This window comes from Taudactylus pleione, unplaced genomic scaffold, assembly GCF_031769625.1.
Source record: "Taudactylus pleione unplaced genomic scaffold, aTauple2 ptg000707l, whole genome shotgun sequence".
In the NCBI taxonomy this organism is placed as follows: domain Eukaryota; kingdom Metazoa; phylum Chordata; class Amphibia; order Anura; family Myobatrachidae; genus Taudactylus; species Taudactylus pleione.
The window spans coordinates 2,056,878-2,081,728 of NW_028285109.1; the positions used below are offsets into that span (position 1 = coordinate 2,056,878).

At 43.1% G+C, this 24,851-nt stretch overlaps 1 protein-coding gene across 6 annotated transcripts in view; it reads left to right on the forward strand.

Annotated features, from left to right (window-relative positions):
* Positions 1-24,851, forward strand: part of NPAS3 (neuronal PAS domain protein 3) — a 475,522-nt gene that overhangs the window by 410,465 nt on the left and 40,206 nt on the right. For all 6 annotated transcript variants that reach the window (XM_088456533.1, XM_088456536.1, XM_088456537.1 and 3 more), the window contains 2 exons: positions 9,817-9,935; positions 22,088-22,281. In XM_088456533.1, coding sequence (XP_088312659.1) covers positions 9,817-9,935; positions 22,088-22,281 — 313 coding nt within the window. The remainder of the gene's footprint in view (positions 1-9,816; positions 9,936-22,087; positions 22,282-24,851) is intronic.

The following is a 24,851-nucleotide window of genomic DNA, read 5'->3' on the forward strand; positions in this document are numbered from 1 at the left end:
TTGCACCTGCCCAGAGCCTGCAATGTTAGGGTCTCATCCTATATTTTTAAGAGTGTAAGAGGTTGGGCTTTCATGGGATGTTTAATCTCCTGTACAGTGTGGCTCTGGAGACTTCTCCACCTCTCTGCACACTTAAGGATGAGTAACAGCCCGACCTAAACACTTTGCTGGGCTGGCAGATGGTTTTGATCTTCTCCTAATTTAAATCATTTGCAATTATAACAACATAGCAAATCAAAAATAAGCACAATAAGCAAAAAAAAAAAATGTTTTGTCGATGACATTTAATAAAAGAAATAGTTACAACTATACAAGTAGTTGTATAAAATGGAATGGGATTGAAATACCGGCGGCTGTTTAGCATCCCATATAACATAACTTATTTGATGAAGTCATGGTCAAGATCTGTCTAGATAACTTTGCTGAATCTTATCATATTTATACTGACTTTTTATTTTTTTTTTATAATAATAAACCAGGATTCCACCAGGCCCTGAGAGTATGCAGTATATAAGTATGAGAGAAATGATATTGTTCCATTGTAACCTAGCAATGGTATTTCTTTTATGTCAGCATGTAATTATTTAGCATTTAGCACCATGCGGGAGAAGAATATCCTGTGTCCAAATGCTTCACTGAACATGTATAGATTAATTGGTCACATATAAATCACATTAATAAAAAGGTTAAATTCCCCATAAAAATGGAAACAGGCAGAATTATATGACCATAAATTAATATACATATTTATGTATATTATTGTCATAATTTAATTATTTCCATGTTTAATGTTTTTTTTTTTTTTATGATGTGCCTTGTCTGCTAATATGTAGTCATATTGTGGATTTTATACTTGTACATGTATTGATATTTTATACCAGTTGCCTTATGGGAATGTACTTGACTTATAAATAGAAGCCATCATATTACAGAACCATTACATATATGCTGAATATTGCAGAATATCCATAAATATATATTGCTTTAGCTACTGTATAAGTGTATGTGTTATAGCAATGAACATTAGTAGCCACATTCTGTGTTCTCTGGTTATTTTACTGACAGTTGTATAGAAAAGTCTTTTATAACATTACGATGTTGCTAATATACTGTATTATAAACTATATTTTATTCACTACTGTTAAATGTAACACACATATTACTAGTCTCTGTATATACAGCACGCTTAGCCATGACTCTCACTATGGGGTTTAGGGTCTATTTACTAAGCAGTGTTAGGAGACTGAGTGAAAAGTGATAAGGTGCCAGCCAATCAGCTCCCAACTGTCATCTCACAGGCTGTGTTTGAAAAATGACAGTTGGGAGCTGATTGGCTGGCACCTTGCCACTTTTCACTCTGTCTCCTAACACCAGGTTTGCCTACCCTCCCGATTTGGCCAGGAGCCTCCCGATTTTCGGGTGCCGCTCCCGGCCCCCCGGAAAGGCAAGCAAGCCTCCCGGAAGTCTCACACCCTCCCCATCTCCCCCCTGAAAAAAACAGAAATCCCCGCAGCGGGGGGCCCGGTGACGCAATTCGCGCAGAATCGCGTCATCGTGGCCCCGCCCCCTGCTTCACAATGCCGAAAATCACGGCATTGTGAAGAGGGGGCGGAGTCACGATGACGCGATCGTGCGGCTCCGCCCCCAGTGTGACCCAAAATGGCCACCCCCAATGGCCGGCCCCGCCCCCGCTCCCGGAAGGCTGGAGCTGATTGTCGGCAAGTATGCCTAACACTGCTTAGTAAATAGACCCCTTATTTACTAAGCCTTGAATGGAGATAAAATGAACAGAGATAAAGTGCCAATGGACCAGCTCCTAACTGTCATTTTTCAAACACAGCCTGTAACATGGCAGTTAGGAGCTGATTGGTTGGTACTTTATCTCCGTTCACTTTATCTCCATCCAAGGCTTAGTAAATAGACCCCAAGAGTTCTTAAAAATAAAGTATGGACTTTGAATTAACTATGAAGAAGTAATATATAAAATTCAAGTCGTATGATTACTAAGGCTGGATTGTATATATACTGTCACCTGCTTCACAAGGTTCTGTTTGGTTCTCACTATCACAGGTTTAGTCAGGGGTGTATCTACCCCTTGGCCAGGATGGCACTCGCCAGGGGTGCCGGCCAAGGAGGGGGCACCAGGACTGCATTATGGATAAGGCAGTACAGGGGACTCTCCTGTGGCCGAGAAACTGAGGTTTCAGCAGGGGCAGGAGGCCACCCACCCACGAGTGTGTTCCGGTTTAGAGATGGGGAAGGGGGGCCGCAACCGCGAGTGTACTTCACCCAAGAGTGGGGGCACCCACAAGTGGGTTTCAGCCAGAAGCGGGGGAAGTGGGGATACCTGCGAATGGGCACTACAGAATGTGAAAGTATTGACTGTCTCTTAAAAATCTACCACAAAGTGTTAACTCTCTCCTGAATGATGACACTGTGCTTTCTATTTTAGACCTGAGGTCCATGCCTGTCTTAAGTGCCCTGTGCCCCCCAAATCCTTAATCCGGCACTGGTAGGGGGTCCAGCCATGAGTAGGGGAGGTGGGGTAAGCCTGAGACAGTCAGAGTTGCAATCGTGTGTGATTGCTCTGTCTTTCAAGATTTTATTATTTCTTTTTTGTGTCTTTTCGCAATTTGCATGTATTTATTTTGCTTCAAGTCTGACTTTTAATTACCTGTGACTAGAACTGAAACCAGGACTCAGGGGTGTCTGGAGAGACACAGGAGGTGACACATAGGTGGTCTGTAGAGACATGAGGGGGGTGTGTGGAGTGACACACAGGAACAGGGGGGGTGCTAGTGCCTTATTTTGCCACGGGCGCTCCGACCCCTAGATACACCCTTGGGTTTAGTCCCCGTATACACTTTTTCTGGGAGAAACTAGTTCCCAGTGTCTACCCTGTATCTCCCACTTCAAAGATCGGTCCACTGCTCCGCTATGTGCATTAGATACAAGGCTCATCCATTATTAGCAGTCCTCACTGTGACACAGGAACAACTCTTGTTTTGAAATATAGGACGCATTTCCAGGCTCCTGCTGCGTGTAACATGTGTGCAGAGGGGGCCACAGAGAAAGCAACCACCCCCACTCTCTGCCGTCTTTTACAATCCATCTCTTTCCTCTCATAGCTGCGAGGCCTCATTGGGGATACATACATTAAGCCCTTTAAATCGTTTATAATAAATCTTTGTCTAAGGCTCATTTTGACAGTCTCTCTCTCTTTCCATCTCGCTCTCTCTTTATCTGACCCTTTTAAAAGAGCTTCTTTTAAAAGAGAATCCTCAATAGTCTGTTAATCCACTGGGTGTACTGACAGAGAGAGAGCAGACAGAGAGAGACAAGAAAGGCAAAAAGATACAGCCCCAGGAAATATACACACACAACGCAGTGCGTTTACACAGAGCTGGAGCTTCCAGACTGCTTATTAACCTATTACCTGCCACCGCGGCTTAGCTTTACCTTTACTGTCACATAGCAGTGACTGGCCAGATTTATTGTTTTTGTAGAGATATCAGTAAATGCCGACAATGCTGCAGTCACACATTCACATTTAAAGCGACAATCCTTACACTATTTATTCAACTGTACCTCATATGGATCCAGATTCCTCTCACCCTGATTTTACCCATTTTATATAAATCTTTATATAGCTTTCAGTGGAGGTCATATATATGACGCACACCCGCAATATACCTCAGTTTCTCCGGCGGAATGCGACTGGCAGACGTAAGTTGCATCCAAGTAAAAGTCTAGGACAGGACAGGATTTTTGCAAGTCCAGAGATGGTTTTAAAATCAGATCCTTTTGTGGAAATGGCAGCTCATATTTGGCAAGGATTACCCTCGCTCTGCAGAACGCTTCCCATTGACCGAGGCAAACTTCCTCTCCGCAAACGCTGCCATCTTGCTCCTGTAAATGTATGTGCTTCGGCAGAAATCTAGATGCTCTTGCACAAATTGTGGTGAACAACATCTCCAAGGAAGGTTTATGCTTTGTTCCACAATAAACATATGCATGTTCTTGTGCGTATGCATACGGAAGTTCTATAGTCTAATGCTCACGTGGTTCAAATGCTGGCATTCTGGGTTAGAAATAGTCGCTGCCAACAAAGTAACTACATAACGTCTTGTGTGCTTTTTTGTGTTACGGTATTTTCTAGGGTGTGCAGTCATAGGAGATAATTCTAAGGTGGGTGCAAAGCAAAAATAGTAAGTAACTGTACACCTGTGGATAAACCATGCCGCAATGCAAGGGATCCAAATACACTCATTATTTGTGCATGCAGGGTAAATACTGGCTACTTTTGCATGTAGCCCACAAATACTGGACAGCTTTATTTTTAAATTGCAATTTAGATTTCAGTTTGGTCCATACTTGCCAACCCTCCCTCATTGTCAGGGAGACTCCCTGAAATAGCAGCAATCTCCCTGTCTCCCTGAAGAGTCTACCAATCTCCCTCATTTCACCTTACCCCCATTATGATACTGTTCTCTAAAAGAAAAAACAGAGACATATACATTCAAATGGGATAATTAGTATAATTTCCCTGCATTGGTTATAAGGCACAATGATCCCTATGGCTACATGCATTTTCTGAGAAGTATCAGTATATTTTCATTAACAAGTAGATCTTACTAACTGCTTTTGGGCTCATTTACATGTGGATGTAATTCAATTTTATGACACGCCTCTCAGATATAGCAGTATACGCCCATATCTGAGAGTGCTCGTAGGTGTTGCTTTCACAATCTCCCTGAAGTGCTTTTTCAAAAGTAGGCAAGTATGGTTTGGGCACTCCCCTCCCTAATCTAAATCTTTCTGCACATCCTATATCTGCCCCTCCCGTGCGTCATTGGTCCCTCTGCTTTGTACCCAACTCAGAACACCATGCTTATCATTTGTTTAAATCTTTTATGTGGCTGCAAACCCCCCCCCGCCCTTCCCTCCTTTCCTTCCGTAGCAACCAGCTACCGATTTCAGCCAGAGTGATGAGAGGAACCACAAAGCCCTACGTAAAAGTTAGCACGAAGCCGCCATTGAGGCCTCGGTGAATGGCATCCTGGTACCATTAATTTTTTGCTCTATCCGGGAATGCTGCTTCAGGTGTTCCCTATTGGCTATTTGAAATGCAAAGTCTGCAAAGGTGTCTGTATTTAGTTAGAACTAAGCTGAGTAAAAGTGTAAGCTAATATTAGTTGTTTCTCTTTGGCTCTTTGAATAAAGGGACATCTGCAAGCATTGTCATCTTAAACTCCTTTGCAGCTGAACAGTGATTATTTTTCTTTTTATTTAGAAAACTACTTTTATTACTAGTTACACTTTGGGGTTTCACAAACTAATGTACCAAGACGGTGAGCCGCAGTATTCAAGTGATACCTTAATTTATTCATTCGTTTACGGGCAGCTAATCTGACATGTATTCCAGTGGAGTTGGGGAGATCACTCTCACATGTACTGTATCTGCAGAGCTAAGGCACTGTCTTCTTGGCTATAGGTAGAATATGTCTGTCACAAAGCCTTTGGCCAGAGCATTACACTACCGGAATAGGTTTTCCTGGAGGAGGTCCTGTACTGCTGTTAACCACAGGAGGGGGTCACTATTTTGTGAATTGCAATGGTAACTTGTTGTACTGATTGTCAGTGACCGCTGCATTACGTTTATGTAAATAAATATACCACTATGTTTTTATTGACATAATCCATTGCATTAAGGGTATATTTACTAAGCAGGGATAACCCATTTTCTATTAAAAAGAGGTCATCACTGTTTCATACAGTGTATTAAAAGCTTTGCCCCTGAGAAATCATAGATTTCTCATGCAGTCCTGTCAGTATCCTGTCAGTATCGCATGTTCCCGTAGGACGTTATGGGGATTGCTGTCTTTGGTCAGTTTACTAACTGCGATAATCTAATTTTGTCATACTTGTTGAAGCAAACACAACGCCATCGGGATGGTTTTATGCTTACTTATCTTACATTTCCCATGCAATATCCCATTGCGATGTACCGCTAATAATGTATGTGCAGGATGGCGTTACCTAATATTGAGAGGGATGGAAATAATTACTGTGAATGTGGTTTATATTTTTACATGGTTCCTGCCACAAAGCCTTATGCTACATTATGCTACAAGCGTGGGCTTTCGTGGTGTGGCCAGTTGCTCTTCGCATTGCAAGAAGTCAGTACCTCAGTGAATTGCAGTGGTAAGCTGTTTAGTACCACTGCGGTAAGCAGCGACGGTACATATCAAAAGTGATCATAAATATAAATATCATACATGTATCCCAAATTACATAGTTGTAAATAATACCAGTTTAACATAAGGACAAGCATATAGCAATAATGACAACAAAACCCATGCAGGAGCCATTGCTACTGGTAAGAAACCTTGTTCATTTTTGTATGTTAGCACAATTAAGTGACATGTTACCATTCATAACGCTGCGAAGTGCGCACAGCACCACATCACTTGGAACCTCATGCTGAACTGAATCTGCCCCATTGTGTCAATAAAAGGAAACAAAACAATAATTATAGTATACTGTAGTATACAGTCAGGTGCATAAATATTGGGACATTGACAGAATTTTCATATTTTGGCCTCTATTCACCACCACAATGGCTTTGAAATGAAACAAACAAGATGTGCTTTAACTGCAGACTTTCAGATTTAATTTGAGGGTAATTACATCCAAATCAGGTGAACGGTGTAGGAATTACAACGGTTTCTATATGTGCCTCACACTTTTTAAGGGGCCAAAAGTAAAAAAGTAATGGGACTATCAACTCAAAAGCTATTTCATGGACAGGTGTGGGCTATTCCCTCGATATTTTATTATCAATTAAGCAGGTAAAAGGTCTGGAGTTGATTCTAGGTGTGACATTTGCATTTGGAATCCGTTGCTGTCGACTCTCAATATGAGATCCAAAGAGCTGTCATTATCAGTGAAGCAAGCCATCATTAGGCTGAAAAATCAAAACAAACCCATCAGAGAGATAGCACAAACATTAGGTGTGGCCAAATCAACTGTTTGGAACATTCTTAAAAAGAAAGAACGCACCGGAGAGCTCAGCAACACCAAAAGACCCAGAAGACCATGGAAAACAACTGTGGTGGATGACAGAAGAATTATTTCCCTGGTGAAGAAAATCCCCTTCACAACAGTTGGCCAAATCAAGAACACTCTCCAGGATGTAGGTGTATATGTGTCAAAGTCAACAATCAAGAGAAGACTTCACAAGAGTGAATATAGAGGGTTCACCACAAGATGTAAACCATTGGTGAGCCACAAAAACAGGAAGACCAGATTAGAGTTTGCCAAACAACATCTAAAAAAGCCATTACAGTTCTGGAACAACATCCTATGGACAGATGAGACAAAGATCAACTTGTACCAGAGTGATGGGAAGAGAAGAGTATGGAGAAGGAAAGGAACTGCTCATGATCCAAAACATACCACCTCATCAGTGAAGCATGGTGGTGGTAGTGTCATGGCGTGGGCATGTATGGCTGCCAATGGAACTGGTTCCCTTGTATTTATTGATGATGTGACTGCTGACAAAAGCAGCAGAATGAATTCTGAAGTGTTTCGGGCAATATTATATGCTCATATTCAGTCAAATGCTTCAGAACTCATTGGACGGCGCTTCACAGTGCAGATGGACAATGACCCGAAGCATACTGCAAAAGCAACCAAAGAGTTTTTTAAGGCTAAAAAGTGGAATGTTATGCAATGGCCAAGACAATCCCCTGACCTGAATCCGATTGAGCATGCATTTCACTTGATGAAGACAAAACTGAAGGGAAAATGCCCCAAGAACAAGCAGGAACTGAATACATTTGCAGTAGAGGCCTGGCAGAGCATCACCAGGGATGAAACCCAGCGTCTGGTGATGTCTATGCGTTCCAGACTTCAGGCTGTAATTGCCTGCAAAGGATTTGCAACAAAGTATTAAAAAGTGAAATTTAGATTTAGGATTGTTTAGTTTGTCCCATTACTTTTGGCCCCTTAAAAAGTGTGAGGCACATATAGAAACCGTTGTAATTCCTACACCGTTCACCTGATTTGGATGTAATTACCCTCAAATTAAATCTGAAAGTCTGCAGTTAAATCACATCTTGTTTGTTTCATTTCAAAGCCATTGTGGTGGTGAATAGAGGCCAAAATATGAAAATTCTGTCAATGTCCCAATATTTATGCACCTGACTGTATCTATAAAGAAAATACTGGGAGATATGTAATAGGTTCTGAGATTGTGGAACTGGCGGAAGTTCAGTGAGTTTGCTGCTAAATTTAAAGTGGAAATCAATATAGGGCTGATTGCTGCTTTAAATTTTGCTGCAAACTTGTTGAAATCCCACCAGTTACATAATCTCTGAACCTATTACATAACCCCCAATACATACTACAACCAATCTTAGGCAAAACTACAATAAATACAAAAGAAAGTGTGTGACACCCATTCAATCAGTTGTGTTCCTAAGAAAACATCCCCTCAACCTCAAAATACACCGTGTTAGATTCTAGCACAGACAGTGCTAAATTGTGGTTCTGCCAATCAATACCTAGCATGAGATCCCAACATTCTGCTAGTCGGGGGCAGGAGGACCATAGTAAAAATGTAGTTTGAAATATTCTTTAAAGTGAGCGTATATATAAATATATGTGCACCTAATCATGTGGCAACCCGCAAGGAACTTTACTAAATAAGAAGGTTGTTTGTTCTGTATAATGGACTTGCTAAATATTCATATACCAATAGAGTGGCTTAGTAAAAGTTGCAGATGTAAGGAGTTGTCTGGTAAACAATTATAGACGTAAGTGATTAATATAATAACAAGGTTGGGAAACCTTATTCTATAAAAACTGTATTGTTGGATAATAAAGTATGCTAAATCACATCTTTTGGAAATGTTTTTATAAACCTTGGGTAGATCATTGTATTGCTTGCCCTTAATATGAATTAAATATCACTTAGTAATATTTGAGCTATGTTGGTCCCGTCCAGAAAGAAAATAACCTACAAATTGCATTTAGATGTGGGAGCTATGGCGCATTTGTTGTTGGACTATAACTCTCATTGTGCTTTATCACTGAAATGTAATCCAATACTCCTATTGGCTAGCCGTTATTACTACATACCCATATAACCTCAGCAGTCTGAATGCACTTCAGTAATGTAAGAACAAATGTCTTTGTAATTAACACACTAAAGTCCTAGGCGGGATTGACACCTAATACTGAACAGATTTTCCAGTTGCACGAGGACGTGCAATGATTTCCAGATCTGTACAGGCCCACCCCGCCGTGAAGCTCCTGTGATCCCGTTCTCTCGTGAAGCTGAGCATCGGATCCTAGAACCAGCTGGATCTGAAGCCGACACTCCAGTTTTTGATCTTACAGCTTTTGATTAGAACTAATGAGCTTGTTTAATTCAAAATGGGAGCCCTGTGATAAAAGAAATAGGTTTGATTCCACTGGATTAGAGAGGAGAATTATCTGGCGTAATGACAGATGCTTAACCCCCAACTCATGCCATTGACACACTCTCCATTAACCATTTCACTGCCAGGCACCACATTGCACTCTAAGGAAACAAACATCACTTCCTTTTCATGCAGCACATAGCACAAATGTACCTGATGATTTCAATAGTGCAAGTAAGGTCTAAACCTTCCTGCAGGTCCCCAGGGCGGAGAACAACTTTCAATGGGTCTTTCATACAATAATGATTGAAATTTAAACTAGCTCACTTGGATAATGTTGACGTTATCCTTTGCTTCTGCCATTGTAACTTCTGTCCTTCTCTTGCAGTGGAATCCTCCAGCCCTGGGATTCTCCCTCAGGACAACTCTCTAGAAAGGTCTTTCTTTATTCGGATGAAGTCTACTCTGACAAAGAGAGGCGTGCATATCAAATCCTCGGGGTACAAGGTACGTTATACAGGAGTGACCAAAACTGACAAACTGTCCAGGATATTACTAGAGAGCACTGTTCTACTCTGACAGTAGTTATACCCTCGGCTGCTTGATGGCCATGCACCATGGAACTGACAATAAGATAGTGAGTAAAGGGCCTGATTCAGCTTGGATTGCAACTGCTAAAACGCACGCAATCATCCGATTGTTACGACCCATCGCAGAGTGATTGACATGAAGTGCCGTTTGTGGGTGGTGAAGGGGGGTTGGTCGGGAGAAACGCAAGCGTGCCAGTGCGTTTAAACGCCGTTGCAAGGGGGTGCATAAATTATCCACTGCAATGCCCTACGCAGCCTGAGCACTCAAAGCGTGCGATGAGGATAGCAATTCCTGAGTAAGGTCAGAGCTTATGCAAGTGTGCGAGAGGCTGCGATGGTACTCGATTGTACCGATGTTTTTATAGTCTTGCTAAGGATTACGGATGTGTATAAGGTAAATTGAGCGTCCTTATGTTGTGCTGTGATGGCATAGCGATCGCAATGGATTAGCATACTATTGCAGTGAGACTGCGTGCGTAATCGCTATTGTAATCACAGTTGCGATCCATAATGAATCAGGCCCAAAGTGTTTACCCTGGTGAACTTGGCTGTATCACATGATCAGATTCAAAAGTTCATATTCCTATGGAAAGAGAATACACTGAGAGAAAACTACATGTTAGAACTAAGTATATGGTGGGGAGGTAGTTAAGATCCCGGCTGTCGGGTATGGGGGGTTAGGCAGTAGGGCAAGGGATAGGCACTAGGGGGAGAGTTATGGTTAGGCATTAGGGAATGGTTAGGCATTAGGGGGAGGGATAGGCACTAGGGGGAGAGTTATGGTTAGGCATTAGGGAAGGGTTAGGCATTAGGGGGAGGTATAGGCATTAGGGCAAGGGATAGGCACTAGGGGGAGAGTTATGGTTAGGCATTAGGGAAGGGTTAGGCATTAGGGGGAGGTATAGGCATTAGGGGGAGGGATAGGCACTAGGGGAAGAGTTATGGTTAGGCATTAGGGAAGGGTTAGGCATTAGGGGGAGGTATAGGCACTAGGGGGAGAGTTAAGGTTAGGCACTAGGGGGTGGGTTAGGGTTAGGAACTAAGGGGGTAGCTTTAGGGTTAGGCACTAGGGTGGGTTAGGGTTAGGCACTAGGGGGTGGGTTAGGGTTAGGCACTAGGGGTGGGTTAGGGTTGGGCACTAGGGGGAAAAGTTAGGTTTAGGGTGCAAGGAGGGAGGGTTAGGGGTAGGATACTTGCTGACAGATGTCGGTAACCTAACCCTGTCGGGATGTCGGCGTCGGGATTCTGACCGCTGGCATCTCGTACCCAACCCAAATGGCGTATACCAAAGGTATGATTAAATCATTTTTGTTAATATAAATTGTCTAACAATTGTGATGGAACATAAGCTTTAATGTAGAATGTTAATGGTGTCAGTCCTCTCCTCCGTTTCTGCTATATATGTTTGTACTGTTCCATCTCTTACCATTGTACCCACTGACACTCTCCCATACTGTAAGGAAGGTCACAGCCAATACCAGATAAAGGAGAGACGCTATTCTGTCACGTGTAACACTCTGACTTTGATTCTTTTGTTTCATAGGAAGAGTGGAGGGGACAGCAAAAACAAAAAACATTCTCAGCCTTTGTCCCACACCCCCTTCCTCTGCCCTGCTCCCTCTGTCCTCCCTCAGCTTTGCTTTTCAACTTCAAGGCCTTCATGTTGCTTCCAAATTGTGTCTGGGAGAGAATTCCCCCCCAGGCTGCCTACAATCTAAAGGTGTCTTTGAAGAGCCTCAGTGTATAAAGAATCAGGATGCTTTCTCTCTCCTGAGGCGGGAGGGGATAAAACAGAGAGAAATACAATCATACTTGTCTCTGAGTGGAAGGAACCTGGCATCGATACTGCAAGAACTCAGTGTGGGCACCACATAGGCCCTGTGGGTTTTAGTAGTGGTTAAAGCCACTCCTGACTATATACTGTCAGTGCTACATTCTCAGTATGGATAGAAGTTAGCACCATGGTGCCTGTTGTATTTGGAATTGGGCTGAGTGTGCTGTACTAGGTGCCGAGTGAGGTAGATGAGCAGTTTTGTGCGTCTGAAACATGGGGGCTGACCTTGCCCTGCTATGTCTCTTATAAGAAAAAGATTGATGTTTCCCATGTATGAAAACAGCTAAACCTGTGACATGTGCGACACAAAGAGGCAGGTAATGTTTGTTGGGTACTGGTTAAAAGCTGGCAGTTACTGATGAGCAGGTATGAAAAGACTTTTGCGTGTCTCTTTGTGATAAGGAAACAGAATGTACCTGGGTAGCATGAGTGAATCCTAGTAGGCGGCAGCATTACTTGAGAGCTTATACCATAAGTCCATTTTATAGTATATGATTGTCTCCAAGTTTGTGGTTGAGGGATAGCAGTATCCCTGCTATACACAATGGCTTGTAATATAAAATGTTAGTGATAAATACTGTGTGTGCCATTTCTTCTGTCTAGCATATCTATCTCTCAGCTGTCCTGCTTTAGGCAGGATGGCCCGGATTTGGGTGCTCTGGCCCTCCACCTCTGCCCTATGGATTGGAAGGTAGGGTCAGGGAGGTACTGTCTGCTCTGCTGTGGCAGGTGCATGTAGCATTGAAAGAGTGTTTTTGGGGAGAATAAGGGGACGCGGAAATGCTGAAAACACTAGTGATGATCACAAACCTTTCTCGAGAGCATGCAGCCCGCATTTTGTCCCGATTCCCCAATTTAAAGGCTGCAAGTTATGGGTCTTGTTTCTTGTTTAAAAATGATTAGCGTTCTTTTTATGCATATATGTCACCTGAGTATATGTGTTACCGGGTGTGTGTGAGACTACAGCTCTAGATGTTTAATTCTAACAACTCGTAGAACATGATGAGTGAGAATAAGGCAGAGGTTGATACCTCCTTATATGTCAGAACAATGACCTAGCAGTCTCCATGCCACTGTTTGTCTACGTACAGAGATATGTGTGGTTATCCTATACAGTCATGATCTGTGGTGATAGAGGGATTGGAAGTCACTGCAGTCTACCAATAAATTACTTAAACATTTGCTTTTTAACTTAATTGGGTAAATGTAATAGCCTGTGAGACACAAGCATCGGCGAGTTCCCGGCGAATCTGCTTGATGTTTTAAAGGGGCAGTAATTTAAAAGGCAAATCTAACCTGTCCCTTTAAACATCAGGCAGGCTCCCAGGGAACTTGCAGAGTCATTGACTATCATTGTCTCAATTCCTGCAAATCAGTGTGTATTCTTTACCTTCTAGGTGTGTTCTGACCAGGGAATGAACCATCTATTGCATTTACTGTACCTGATCTGTCTGTATGTACTAAATAAACATGAGACACATCACAATTTGTATAATAAAGAACGCTGTTCATTCAAAAACTGGCAAAAAAAAAATCAGAGAGCATAAAGCCTCATGTTCACAGAGGTCATAGCCAATGATACAGTGGGGATGAAGCAAGGTAATAAAGAGCTGTGCAAAAATAGAAGAAGGGAAATATGTAAATATTAAGGAACCCAAGGTACGTCCGGACATAGCTACAGCTTCAGTGTCAGCCGCAATTGCTCCTTCTTTGCTTGCACAGAAAAAAAATGCATATAGTCGCTTACTGTATATGCAGAGTTGTACGTACCTGTGTGGCTACCTTGTCTCTATAAGTACAAGTGAATAGTCATTATCATCATTAGTGCACACTTGCACTTTTATTGGTGCAAAAGATGCGCCTGAAAACAGACATATTTACGTGTATGCACAGTCTGGATATCCTTCAGTTGCATTGTTATGCCCTGGAACCACCCTCACTAAACGTTTCCTACGTGCGAAAGCCCCATTGCTGCCCAGCTACGCTTTCCCTGCTCCAAGGGGATGATGCCACTGAGTTGCATAGATGGGTATGGTCGGCTCTGCATCATGTGCAGTGTGAGATCCATCCATAACACCGACTTACGTTCAGCTCTGCATCACCCCCTATGATTGGAAATGATCAGGTTGATAGCATCATGGTAATAACCATATTTGTAAGGGGATCACTCATTTTGGTGTTGTTCTGCAATGCAATTAATTGGATGTATAGTCAGTAATTGCAAACTGCATCTTATGGAAATTGGATTTCAAAACGGTTCCCACTCTTTGAAGCCAGAGGCTCATGTGAACGGCCTGTGAAGCTGACCGCTGGATAGACGAGGATAGAAGTCTGCATTCTGCAAATTAGAGATGGAGTCGCAGCAGAAATCGCTCTACCAGGGAGTTGTTCCAGTTCATAATTGACATAATCTCACCCCCTTAGTCTAGAAGAGTAATTAATTGGACACCTCACTGGCTGTTGAGGGGTTAATGAGGCTTTCTCGGATTTTACAGTTAAGGTCATAGGAAGGGGAGACTGCTCCTGACGTTGTATGTACATCCGCTCCCCCTGCCTTCAGTGTCATATTAGATTTAGCCGATGAAAGATATAAAAGTACCACAGGAGTCTCTGATGTGTTTCTTGCCACAAGCAATCCAGCAGCAAAACTCCCCACATGTGTCAGGGACGAATCTACTAACTATTCTTCTGCTTGTTAGATGATTTGGTGTGCGGCACCCTGCCTCCACTGACCAGCCTTTCTTTTATAATTTCTTTGCATACTCATTTTCATTTTTGTACAGTGCCTTATTTTTGCTTACTTTGGCCATTTTCCTAATTGTTGTTTATATTGTCATGCTTCCTTTCTATTGTCATCCTGCCATTTTCATTATGTCTGCTCTAGTTTGACCACCTAGTCCTCTCCTTTCAAGCGCCTCTGCTCCAATACGTGTGTCTCACTGTACTTAAACCTGTCCTTTCATCTGTGTCTGTCACTTTGCATCCATCTCTCTGTGGGCTCCATTTATAAAAGGACCTCTTTCTATCAGTCAAAATAAATAAGCCGGCCTTCTCCAGCGGAATCTGGCCAATTGCGCAGCAGTGTAAGTGTCGACACAGTCATCCTATCGCCATCTTTGAATTAATGCATCCTATTTAAACAAAGTTGTTGTTTTTTTTATTTCAGAATACTAGCAAAATAACTTTATACAGGGGTGTGCAAATGACTACAGTCAAACAAGGAATCAAAAGCAGTCACACTTTTTTGAGAAAACTCTTATACTGGCACACTATTTACAACTACTAACACTTTGGGCGAGATGCAGGAAGGGGAGAAATGCGGTCAAACCCTGAAAATGCTGGTTTAACCACATGTCTCATATGCACTAACCCCCGGAGTGCAATGCACTCTGGGACTTAGTTGCGGTGGGTAACGCCATCTTCCTGACGGCGCTACCCATAGAAGCCTATGGGCTTTTTTCCAATCGGATCCCTCCCAGCATCCCCCGCGGCACACGCATCCTTCTGCGCATGCGCAGAAGGACGCCTGAGGGGATTCTGGGTCATAGACCCAGAGGTCCCTCCATCACAAAGAACCGCTCTTACCTGCAGAGCGGTCGTTTGCGGGGATCTTCATGCATACCAACGCCAGCATACGATGACTGGTGGAATGCATCGCGAGTGCGATGCGTCATGCATCCCACCCTTTGTATGATATCCTTTGTTGTTTATAATAATTTCTATACGATTTGGCTGCTGTTCATGAGAGTTTCACAGTTTCTCTTGATGTCTTCGGCCCTATGCCATATTCGCATAAGTTCTTCTATGAGGCCAGTCTTGGTGGTGATCGTCTCCTTCTTGAGTTTTTGCTTTACAATTGGCCAAAGATTGTCATTGGAATTGCATCTGGGCTGTTACCTGGCCAGGGAAGGGCATATATGTTATTTTGGGCAAGTCTGCCACTTTCAAAAAACGAAATTTCCCACAAAATTGGCAATACTGATCGTGTTATATCATGTGTGAGTTTAGTGGTATTGGTCCCTTGTCAATAGACTCTGCCGAAGCACTGCACGGATCAGTGTAATCTGTGCAGGCTTTTGCGTGTAGTATAAATAAAGGATTAAAAATTTGAAAAAAAACCTGGTGTGAGGTCTCTTTCCACCCAAAAGTTTTACCAGCCCATTCAATTGAGCCCATTCTGGTGCTGGAAATTTGTGGGAAAAACTTGGGGGGATGGAAATGGCGTGTATTTCCAGTTACCAGCACTAGGATCAACAAGCTGGGGCTAATGACATAGGAGGGGGACACACATCTCAAAGTGGGGGGACCCCAAAAAAAGAACCACAAGTGCCACCGGAATCGGCATGAAATACTGCCAGCCGCATGGCCGGCGGTTCAATTCCCGGCAGCGCCTGGCCGACAGATGAGCAGACCCCGGCAGCGGAAGCTCGACAGCGCTGGAAATCCGATCGTGGCTAAGGTAAGTATATACTAACCTAACCCCCTAACCCTCCTTAGGGGTGCCTAACCCTAACCTCCCCCCAAGTGCCTAACCCTAATCCCCCCTTCCCCGCTGCCTAAACCTAAGTCCCCCCCGGGGGTGCCTAACCCTCCCCCTCCCTCCCCCTAGCCTAACCGTAACCCTCCCGGGGGGGTGCCTAACCCTAAGTCCCTCCCGGGTACCCTAAACCTAACCCTCCCCCCCCGCGGCTGTCCACTTGCAGCACCCGGCATCCCTTCGATCGGGATACCTGGCGCCGGTCTACCGGCGTCGGGGAAATGTCAGGCGTCTACATCTAGACGCCCGGCATTTCACCCTCGCAGGGATATGACAGTCGGGAAGCCGGCTGCCGGTATTAAGGCAGCCGGTTTCCCGATTGTATACCATGCCACCATGCCCATACACTAAGTGCCCACTGGAACCTGTACACCCACTGTGAAGAAAATATATATAAATAAAGACAAGACGCGCACACAGAATAATTTTACCTTTATTAAACATTCACGTGCACTCACACTACATATGTGCCTTATTCCTGGAGGTGGTCGGTTCCCTTCTCCAGGTAGAAGTATTAGTTTTTCTTAAAACAAAACAAAAAAAGAGTTTGCGATCCCAAAGACACATGAGCACATAGAGTACTTTACAGTGCTTCCCCCGAGACTGACAGTTCACCCACAAGATTTCCTACACTATAGCCATGATCGGCTAAAGCTGGGTACACAGTAGGACAATGGATCGGCCTTCCACCGCCATCCTATCTGATGATTGGTAAGTGCTTACACACTTACCAATTGTCGGCCCGATGTGTCGTATCTGATGAATCTGATTCTCTGGACTTCACCGGGCCCAAAGAGTTCTGTATATGTGTCAGGAATCAGTTGTTTATGACCAACTCGGAGAGAAATAATCAACACACGTCAACGGGTGGTTTATGATATCCTCTGAAGTGTATTAGATTGCACAGCCGACGCGATATGTTTGTGAACAACGTCGTTCACAAACATGACGCTGGTACATACCTGCTGACGCGCCCACGATGTCGGCCAGTGTGTACCCAGCATAAGAGTCAGACCGCTCTTTGCAATCAGCGAGCGTTGTCATAGAAAGTAACATTTCTATAGCAGTTCTGTGAGTTAATGCTCCACCCACTTTATTGAGTATGACCTAGGTGTCTGCTGACGTAGACCACTCTCCTACAAACAGATCCATTTCTGTCTCTCGTCGTCTTGGCAGGGAAAGTGATGCAAGTCATTAATATGACAAGCTATTGAAGTGGGCTAAAATAAAAACAATGGCTTGCATTAGAGAGACTTTTGGACAATGCTTTCTAGGTAGGAAGATGTATCAACCATTGATGGGTTATCACCAATGGTCAATGGTTTTTTAATTGATCTTGGAGATCAGATGGTTCTCTGGCATCGATGGTTGTGAGGCAGCAATGTTTTTTCTTTTCCTTCAGTGCATGAGGCACAGAGCTTCACCCTGTTCCTCTGGTAGCATGGCTGATCCCCATCAATAGTTTCATGCAATTGATGTTAAGCAATGGTGGCACCATCGATGGTTAACCCACTTATGGTCATCGCTATTTCTGGGAAAAATATTTAAATAAGATTCTACAAAAAGAGTAGGAAAATGCTATCAATATTTAGTTGGAGGAATATTAGCAGTGATCAGTTCAGCGATGTATGAGAATAGTTTATAACTATCGCCTGAGGAACAATCTATAAACCCCATACAAAATAAGGTACATTACGTTATAAATGTCTTTCTTCTCAGTAGGCTGCCACCCCAGCTGCTAATAAATGTCCCTCTCAGTGTACCTCTCATGGGTCTCGGCAAATTGAAAACTTTTAAGTCCAAGCGGTTGAGGCCAGCTGGACGGCTAATACTGGGAAACAAGGCAAGGGTATTTTGGCACAGCTCTCTAAGCGGCAACTCTATGGTTCCTTACAAATGGCAACAGAGTAGAGAAACACGCACTTCTCAAGAATTTATACTTTGGAAGTAAGGGAAAAGCTTACTTTATGTTTCTAGACTTACTGCGCTATATCATTTACCCTTATCCTTTTATTATAGTATCCTTACATCTCCTGTTAGTGGTGAGACTGCGCTTAGCAAGTACAAAGTTACAGAGGGTCAGCATTAACAATAGTGATATCCAGTGGCTAGGCTGCTAACATGTTCGTTCTTGATGCAGATAACTTTTTCAAGATTAGGAGGAGAATATGTAAGAAGCTAATCCATGCTGAAAGGAGGGGTCAGCCTGTAAGGGCAGAAAAAGAGAGTTTTGTCTTTGTAACTGTCTTTGTGAACAGTCAGCCACACCGCTCAAGATGGCATGAGGGGGAGAGAATTACCTAGCGTCTCTTGTAAAAATACACACACGACTAGCATGTAAAAGTCAAACCAGGTCCATATCTGGAGAAAGAAAACGATCAGCAGTGGTATCTGTTTAATTGGGTGGGCCGCAGAGTCGGCCCCTGATGGTGGAACACTGGAATAATTGTAAAGGTGGAGATTGGGTAAATTGACACCCACCATCCTGGGGGCTTTGTTGGAGCTTTATCAAAGCCCTTGGGGTATTGTTAAACATATACATTTTAAGGACATATAGTTGAGGAGAGAGGGAAAAAGATCCACTGGCGAGAAGCCAGTTTATAATATGGATGTGACTACACACATAATAGTGTAGGTAGAACTAATTTGGGCAGAAAATAAAATGCATTTAAACCAGAGAAATTGAAGGGATAATTAGATGTAGTTTTAATGTGACAAATGGGAAAATTGAGAGCATAAAATTAAATAGAACGTTGTGAAGTGGGATTTGGCCACAAAGGATAATAGAAAAAAAGATTAAGACAAAAGAACATTTTATTACTGATTCTAATTTCAACTCTAGTTTTTGAGAGTTTGTCTCTGAAAAGTTTTGTTCCTAACATTGGGCCTGATTCAGAGCCGGACGCTCTTTCAGAGCGCTCGCTCTGAATCAGTACCCGCCTATTGTATTTTTAGAGCGGCCTCTTGGCCGCTCGCATAGCTGTGGGTGACCAGCCACAGCTAGTGCGAGCGGTCAGGATGATGGTCGCGATAGTCAAGACCATCGCCACCATCGGACTTGTGACGAGACCCTTGTGGTAGGGTCTCGTTGCCGCATGTCCCAGTGGACTTCTTGCTCTTACAGAGCAAGAAGTCCACCCACTGACATCACTTGTGATGTCAGTGGGGCCGGCCCCAGACGGTAGGCGTTCCCATGGGAACGCCTCCGTCTGGGCAGACACACCCCCGGCACGCCCACCAAAGTGGGCGTGCTGTCACTCAACATCGGCAGCACGCCCCCTTTGTAGCGAGCCTCCGTCATGCGCATGCACACTGGGCCAACATCGACCCGCTTGCGAGCGCTCGCGAGCGGGTCTAAATCAGGCCCATAGTCCGTTATTAGTTCATGTAAAATGCACGTTAAACCTTCCCTTAAAGTTGGATGCAATTCTCAGTACCTGTTCATATTATGTATTAGCATCTGCTTAGTATCATTTCTTTTAATGCTCGTCATTGAGTCTGTTGCTATTACTCCATATTGTTCATGCACTCTGGGTCCGATTCTGAGCCACATTTGCGGCCGCTTTCCCGTACAGCCTGCTCACTTATTTCCGCTAATGCGAGAATCCACCTTTGTATACTACAAATCCCAGTGGCTGCATGTGGAAGCCCAAGCCGCACACTATTCATACTTCCGCACCATGCATGGTGGAAAAGGTCTGGCTGAAACAGACATCCCATCTTTGTACACACGCTACAATTGAGCAAGGAAGTCAGCATTTGTGCCCACAACACTCCCACTAGGCAGAAGAGTTCCATGCCACCCAGCTATTGCCCATGTCACTGAAAGTGAAGTCGAGAGATGGATTAAACTAGAGATTGTCATCTGTGTTCGAATACCTGATCCGGGGCATGCGCAGAAGCCGATTTCTTTACTTAATGCATGAGATGTATGCTGACTCCCCAAATCCGTGCTTTCTGCGGCTGGCGTGCGGATCAGCCCCCGTATGCTCAGGGATGAAGCAAGTAGCGAAAAAAATGCACCTACCCCTAATGTTCTACAAATGCTAAATAGTGGCAGCGTTATGGCAAACACTTCTCAACATGGATCTCAGTATTATTATATTCTGTGAAAATAAGCATGTTGTAATCTAGACTAGTGGCCTAATACTTAAGAAGATTATAATGCATGATGGGACATAATAAATTCAGAAACTTCTTTAAAAAACTAGTCACAGAATAACAGGGTTTTATAGGTTTGAAGAAATCAGAAATTCATGCTCAGTTTAATAAAAGTGGCAATTAGATTTTTGCCTTAATAAACGCAGTCTACCTTGTGCTGAACAGATCTTTATCATGGCTAAAAATGGTCTCATTACGCAGAATGTATCCCAAGTGATGGTAATAAGGTTGTGCTTCAGAAGGCATGAGCAGCAGGTGGGTGGAGTGTTGCTGCCCCAATACCTTCCTTTTTCAACACATCAGGATAGACCATAGTTACCTACACTCCCGGAATGGCACTCCAGGCCCTCTCCTAGATGACATCCATTAATTGTGCATCAGGGCCATGTGGGCAAATAAAGTGCCCTGTATTTATCTCTAGGATCTCTCGGATGGGGAGGTCTAAAAAATAGGTACGTATGGGCATACCGCGTTACTCTTTCCTACTATTTTGTGCAGATTGTCTGCTGGAGTCTTAACAGCACATGGTCTGTCTTCACCTCCCCTGTGAATGCTGGACAGATTATCCAGCATATGTTATTATTTCATACAAAATGCAAAGTAGAACTTTGTTCTTTACTGTGGATGTTACATTTACTAACTGTGAAGATTAATATTTGTTGAGCTTATAAAATACAATACAGCTGTAAGTAGCGTCTTGGATAGATATACTGCCCAATGTGGAATGGGATTTGTGATAGAAATGCAGTTTGTTCTATATTTCTGTAATGCCTTTTTGAAGCTCTGAACAAAATGTGGTTCTCAGTAGGAAAAAAGGTCCATATTATCTGACATATCCACTATGAGCTCCCAAGAAATGCGGCCCTTCACATCAAAGTTGGACAGCATTGGTGTAGATGGTTGGAGGCGCTCTAGGGAGTGATGTAGTGCAGAGATTTCCCTCTAGCTTTTCTTAAAAGTATAATATTGAACCCCTATCACTCATTATAAGCAAGCAAACACCAAGAGGTGCAAACTGATTATTCTTTGATATTCAATATATAAGAGAGGCTTTATGGTTTATTTTCTTTAGAAATATCATCTAAAGGCTTAGACTAAGGGTCATTTATAGAGCAAGGAAAGCCTCTCGTTAGCATTAATATTTATCAAAGCCACACTCATCTGGTTTGTAGTCTGCTTTGTAACAAAACATTCTATGTGCAAACTGGATCTTGTGGGTTCATACAGATAAGTGTTGACCATGACGTCACACTAAACATAAATGACATGTTGTGCGTTGTGATTTGAGCTTTTTATCTGTCTCCGTTTAACCTTTATACCTTGTCTAAAAGTGGTGGAGAAGGCTAAACAGTTTGTGATCGACATAGAGACAAAACTGTAGGGTAACAGGTAAAAATATACATTTCATTTTGGCTTCGAAGCCTTTTAAATGCGTTTCAGCTCATCCTTATATATTCTTAATAAACTCTTCTTTAAATAATTCAGTTTTGCTGCTAAGCCCTTTTCTTCCATTGAGTGATATTTTTGTGTCTTCTAGGTGATCCACGTAACTGGGCGACTGCGTCTCCGCATGTCTCTGTCTCATGGGCGTTCTGGTACTGGACAGGTGATGGGTTTAGTAGTGGTGGCTCATGCACTCCCACCTCCAACCATCAATGAAGTCCGCATCGACTGCCACATGTTTGTTACACGTGTCAACATGGACCTCAATATTATATACTGTGAAAATAGGTATGTGATATTCTAGTATATTATGATGTATAAAGTTACTACACAATGTCAGAGTCTTCCTTGCAATCTCCCAGCGTAGAATAACAGTATATTCTAGGTTTTGAAAAGTCACAAATTGAATTTCACTTTTTGAATGTAACTCTCCCATACCAAAAAGTGAGAGTCATATTTTCTACCCTTCATAAATTCTCTCTATTCCAGAGGTTCTCAAACTCGGTCCTCAGGACCCCACACAGGTCACGTTTTGCAGGTCACCCAGCAGAAGCACAGGTGTATTCATTACTCACTGACACATTTTTAAAAATCCACAGGTGGAGCTAATTATTTCACTTGTGATTCTGTGAGGAGACCTGGAAAATATGCACTGTTTGGGGTCCTGAGGACCGAGTTTGAGAACCTGTGCTCTACTCTGTGCTGTTAATATTTCTGGCTTGGTTGTGGATACTGTGTAAAGTGGTCTCACTACCAGAGGAATTATATGTGCATTGTAGCTGCCCACTCCAAATAAAGTTGAATTCAGAAAGTTTAAATCCTCATTTCGGTCTCTAAAGAGACATTTTCTGTGTATGGACGGAGAAAGAGAGGAAAGTAATATTAAAGTCCAACCAAACACTTTCTTTTACCCCTTTGTTTATTTAAATTCTTGCACCCGCCTGCAAAGACCTAATGGTGGATGGAAGGAATGATGGAAGGGCCAGTGGTGGGAAGATACAATCAGGGGTGTTGGCTCCTTTTATTATGGTGTGGGGCCATATTCTTTCAGTCTGACACTAGCGATATAGATGTGTACACATTCACTATTGCTGCAGTCACGCTAAACAGCCCTTCTTGGAGCACCAGGTCCCGTGCGACTCGGCTTGCCCTAAGCGTCTTGTTCGCTGGAAAATGCATCTTAGTCACAAACAAAACAAAATCGCTTCACGAGACTGCACTGATTAATGTTATGTTCAACACTTGTATATCTCTGTGCCACTGAGTTCGGAATCTGTATACGAAATGCTGCGATGCAGCGGCCACGGCTTATTTTCACGGCAAGTCTCTTTGTAGAGATTCGGACTTAGGCGCAGACAGCTATACAGGTGTCACCAGTCAGATGAATCAGTGCAGTCTCATGACGCGGTTTTGTCACATCGCGTTGTGTCTAAAATGTATATATAAGCGAAAAAGACGCTACACCACTTGGCGCAGCTTATTCACGCCAGGAATCTTGCACCGCATGGCATATAGAGGTTAGGTGTATGAAAAATAATATTTTAATATATTTTGGTAAGGAAAAAAATCTTTATTTTAATAATACAGTATCTTCCCGGTAAGGGTGCTCTCTTGCTATTCTGAGATGGTGGTGATGATAGGAAGACAGCCTGTGGTACTTGTACCGGCCTGCCTGTGGGAAAGTTATTGCTGGCGACAGCTGTCATCAGGTAATGCCCGGCAGACGCTATCACTGGCCGGGAAGCTTGGTAAATAGGGAGTTACTGTATGGCCTTTTGATCTGTTATATCCAGCTTAACAGGAGATAAACCTACAATGGAGCATACCAGCCTACTCTCCCAACATGTCCTGGATTTTAGTGGAGAGTTTTCAAGCTACCAGGGAACTGGGTAACCTTCCCACATCCGCCATTTCTCAGGTGAAGTTGGCATGGTAAGGGGCGTGATGGCATGACTCGCTATGGATCCCATTATCTCAGCTTTGCCTTCAGCGGCATAATACATAGAATTATGAACCTCCCGAAGACTGAGCTGCTAAAGTTGGCAAATACAGTATGCTATGGGTTAGCCATAAGGAGGCATTAGTGCTGTAGCGAGTTTGCATTTGATTGATTGTGAGCTAATCACAGCAAATCGGATGCCACCTTTACTTAACATTCACTATACCAAAATTGGTATAGTGTGTATATCACCGGTAAGTAATGTTGGTTTAAGTACACTTACCGTACTCATTAATGAGCTAAAATTACAGAATGCCCATCCAACAAGTAAATTGTTAATGCAATCTCACAATAATAGACAATGAAAAGTATCACAGTATCTTACACTGCCTGAGGAAGCAGAGGTCATCGCAGCAACACCAGAGTGAGATTGAAAAAAAAATAAAGTTTTTCTCTGCTTTTATGCTTTATTTTTGTTTAAAAAAGAGCATCTTTGTGTTTTTTGCTTACATTCTGTGATTTTAGCTCATTAAGAGTAGTTGGTTTAGGGCCTGATTCAGAGCCGGACGCAATTAGCGCTCGCTCGTCCAGAAAATAGGGGTGGCTATTAAAATGAACCGTCCGCTCTTTGCGGTCTGTTCACGCCTCTATGTCTGAACGAGCGAACAAAACTTGCAGTCGTTTTTTGAAAAAATACGCCCCCTGGCCGCTCGCATCCTACGTCATGTCCGCTATTTATTAGATTAATCGAGTACATCGACCAGCGTATGAACTGCTCGCTATTCTTGTGGTTGGTTTTTGCTACCGCAATCTTGCGAGCAGTTCTGGCTATAAAATAACCCAGTGACGTGGTCAATGACGCTGCTGTATTAATTATGCACACCCTTAAAACACCCGTTTTGACCTTTAAGCACGCCTG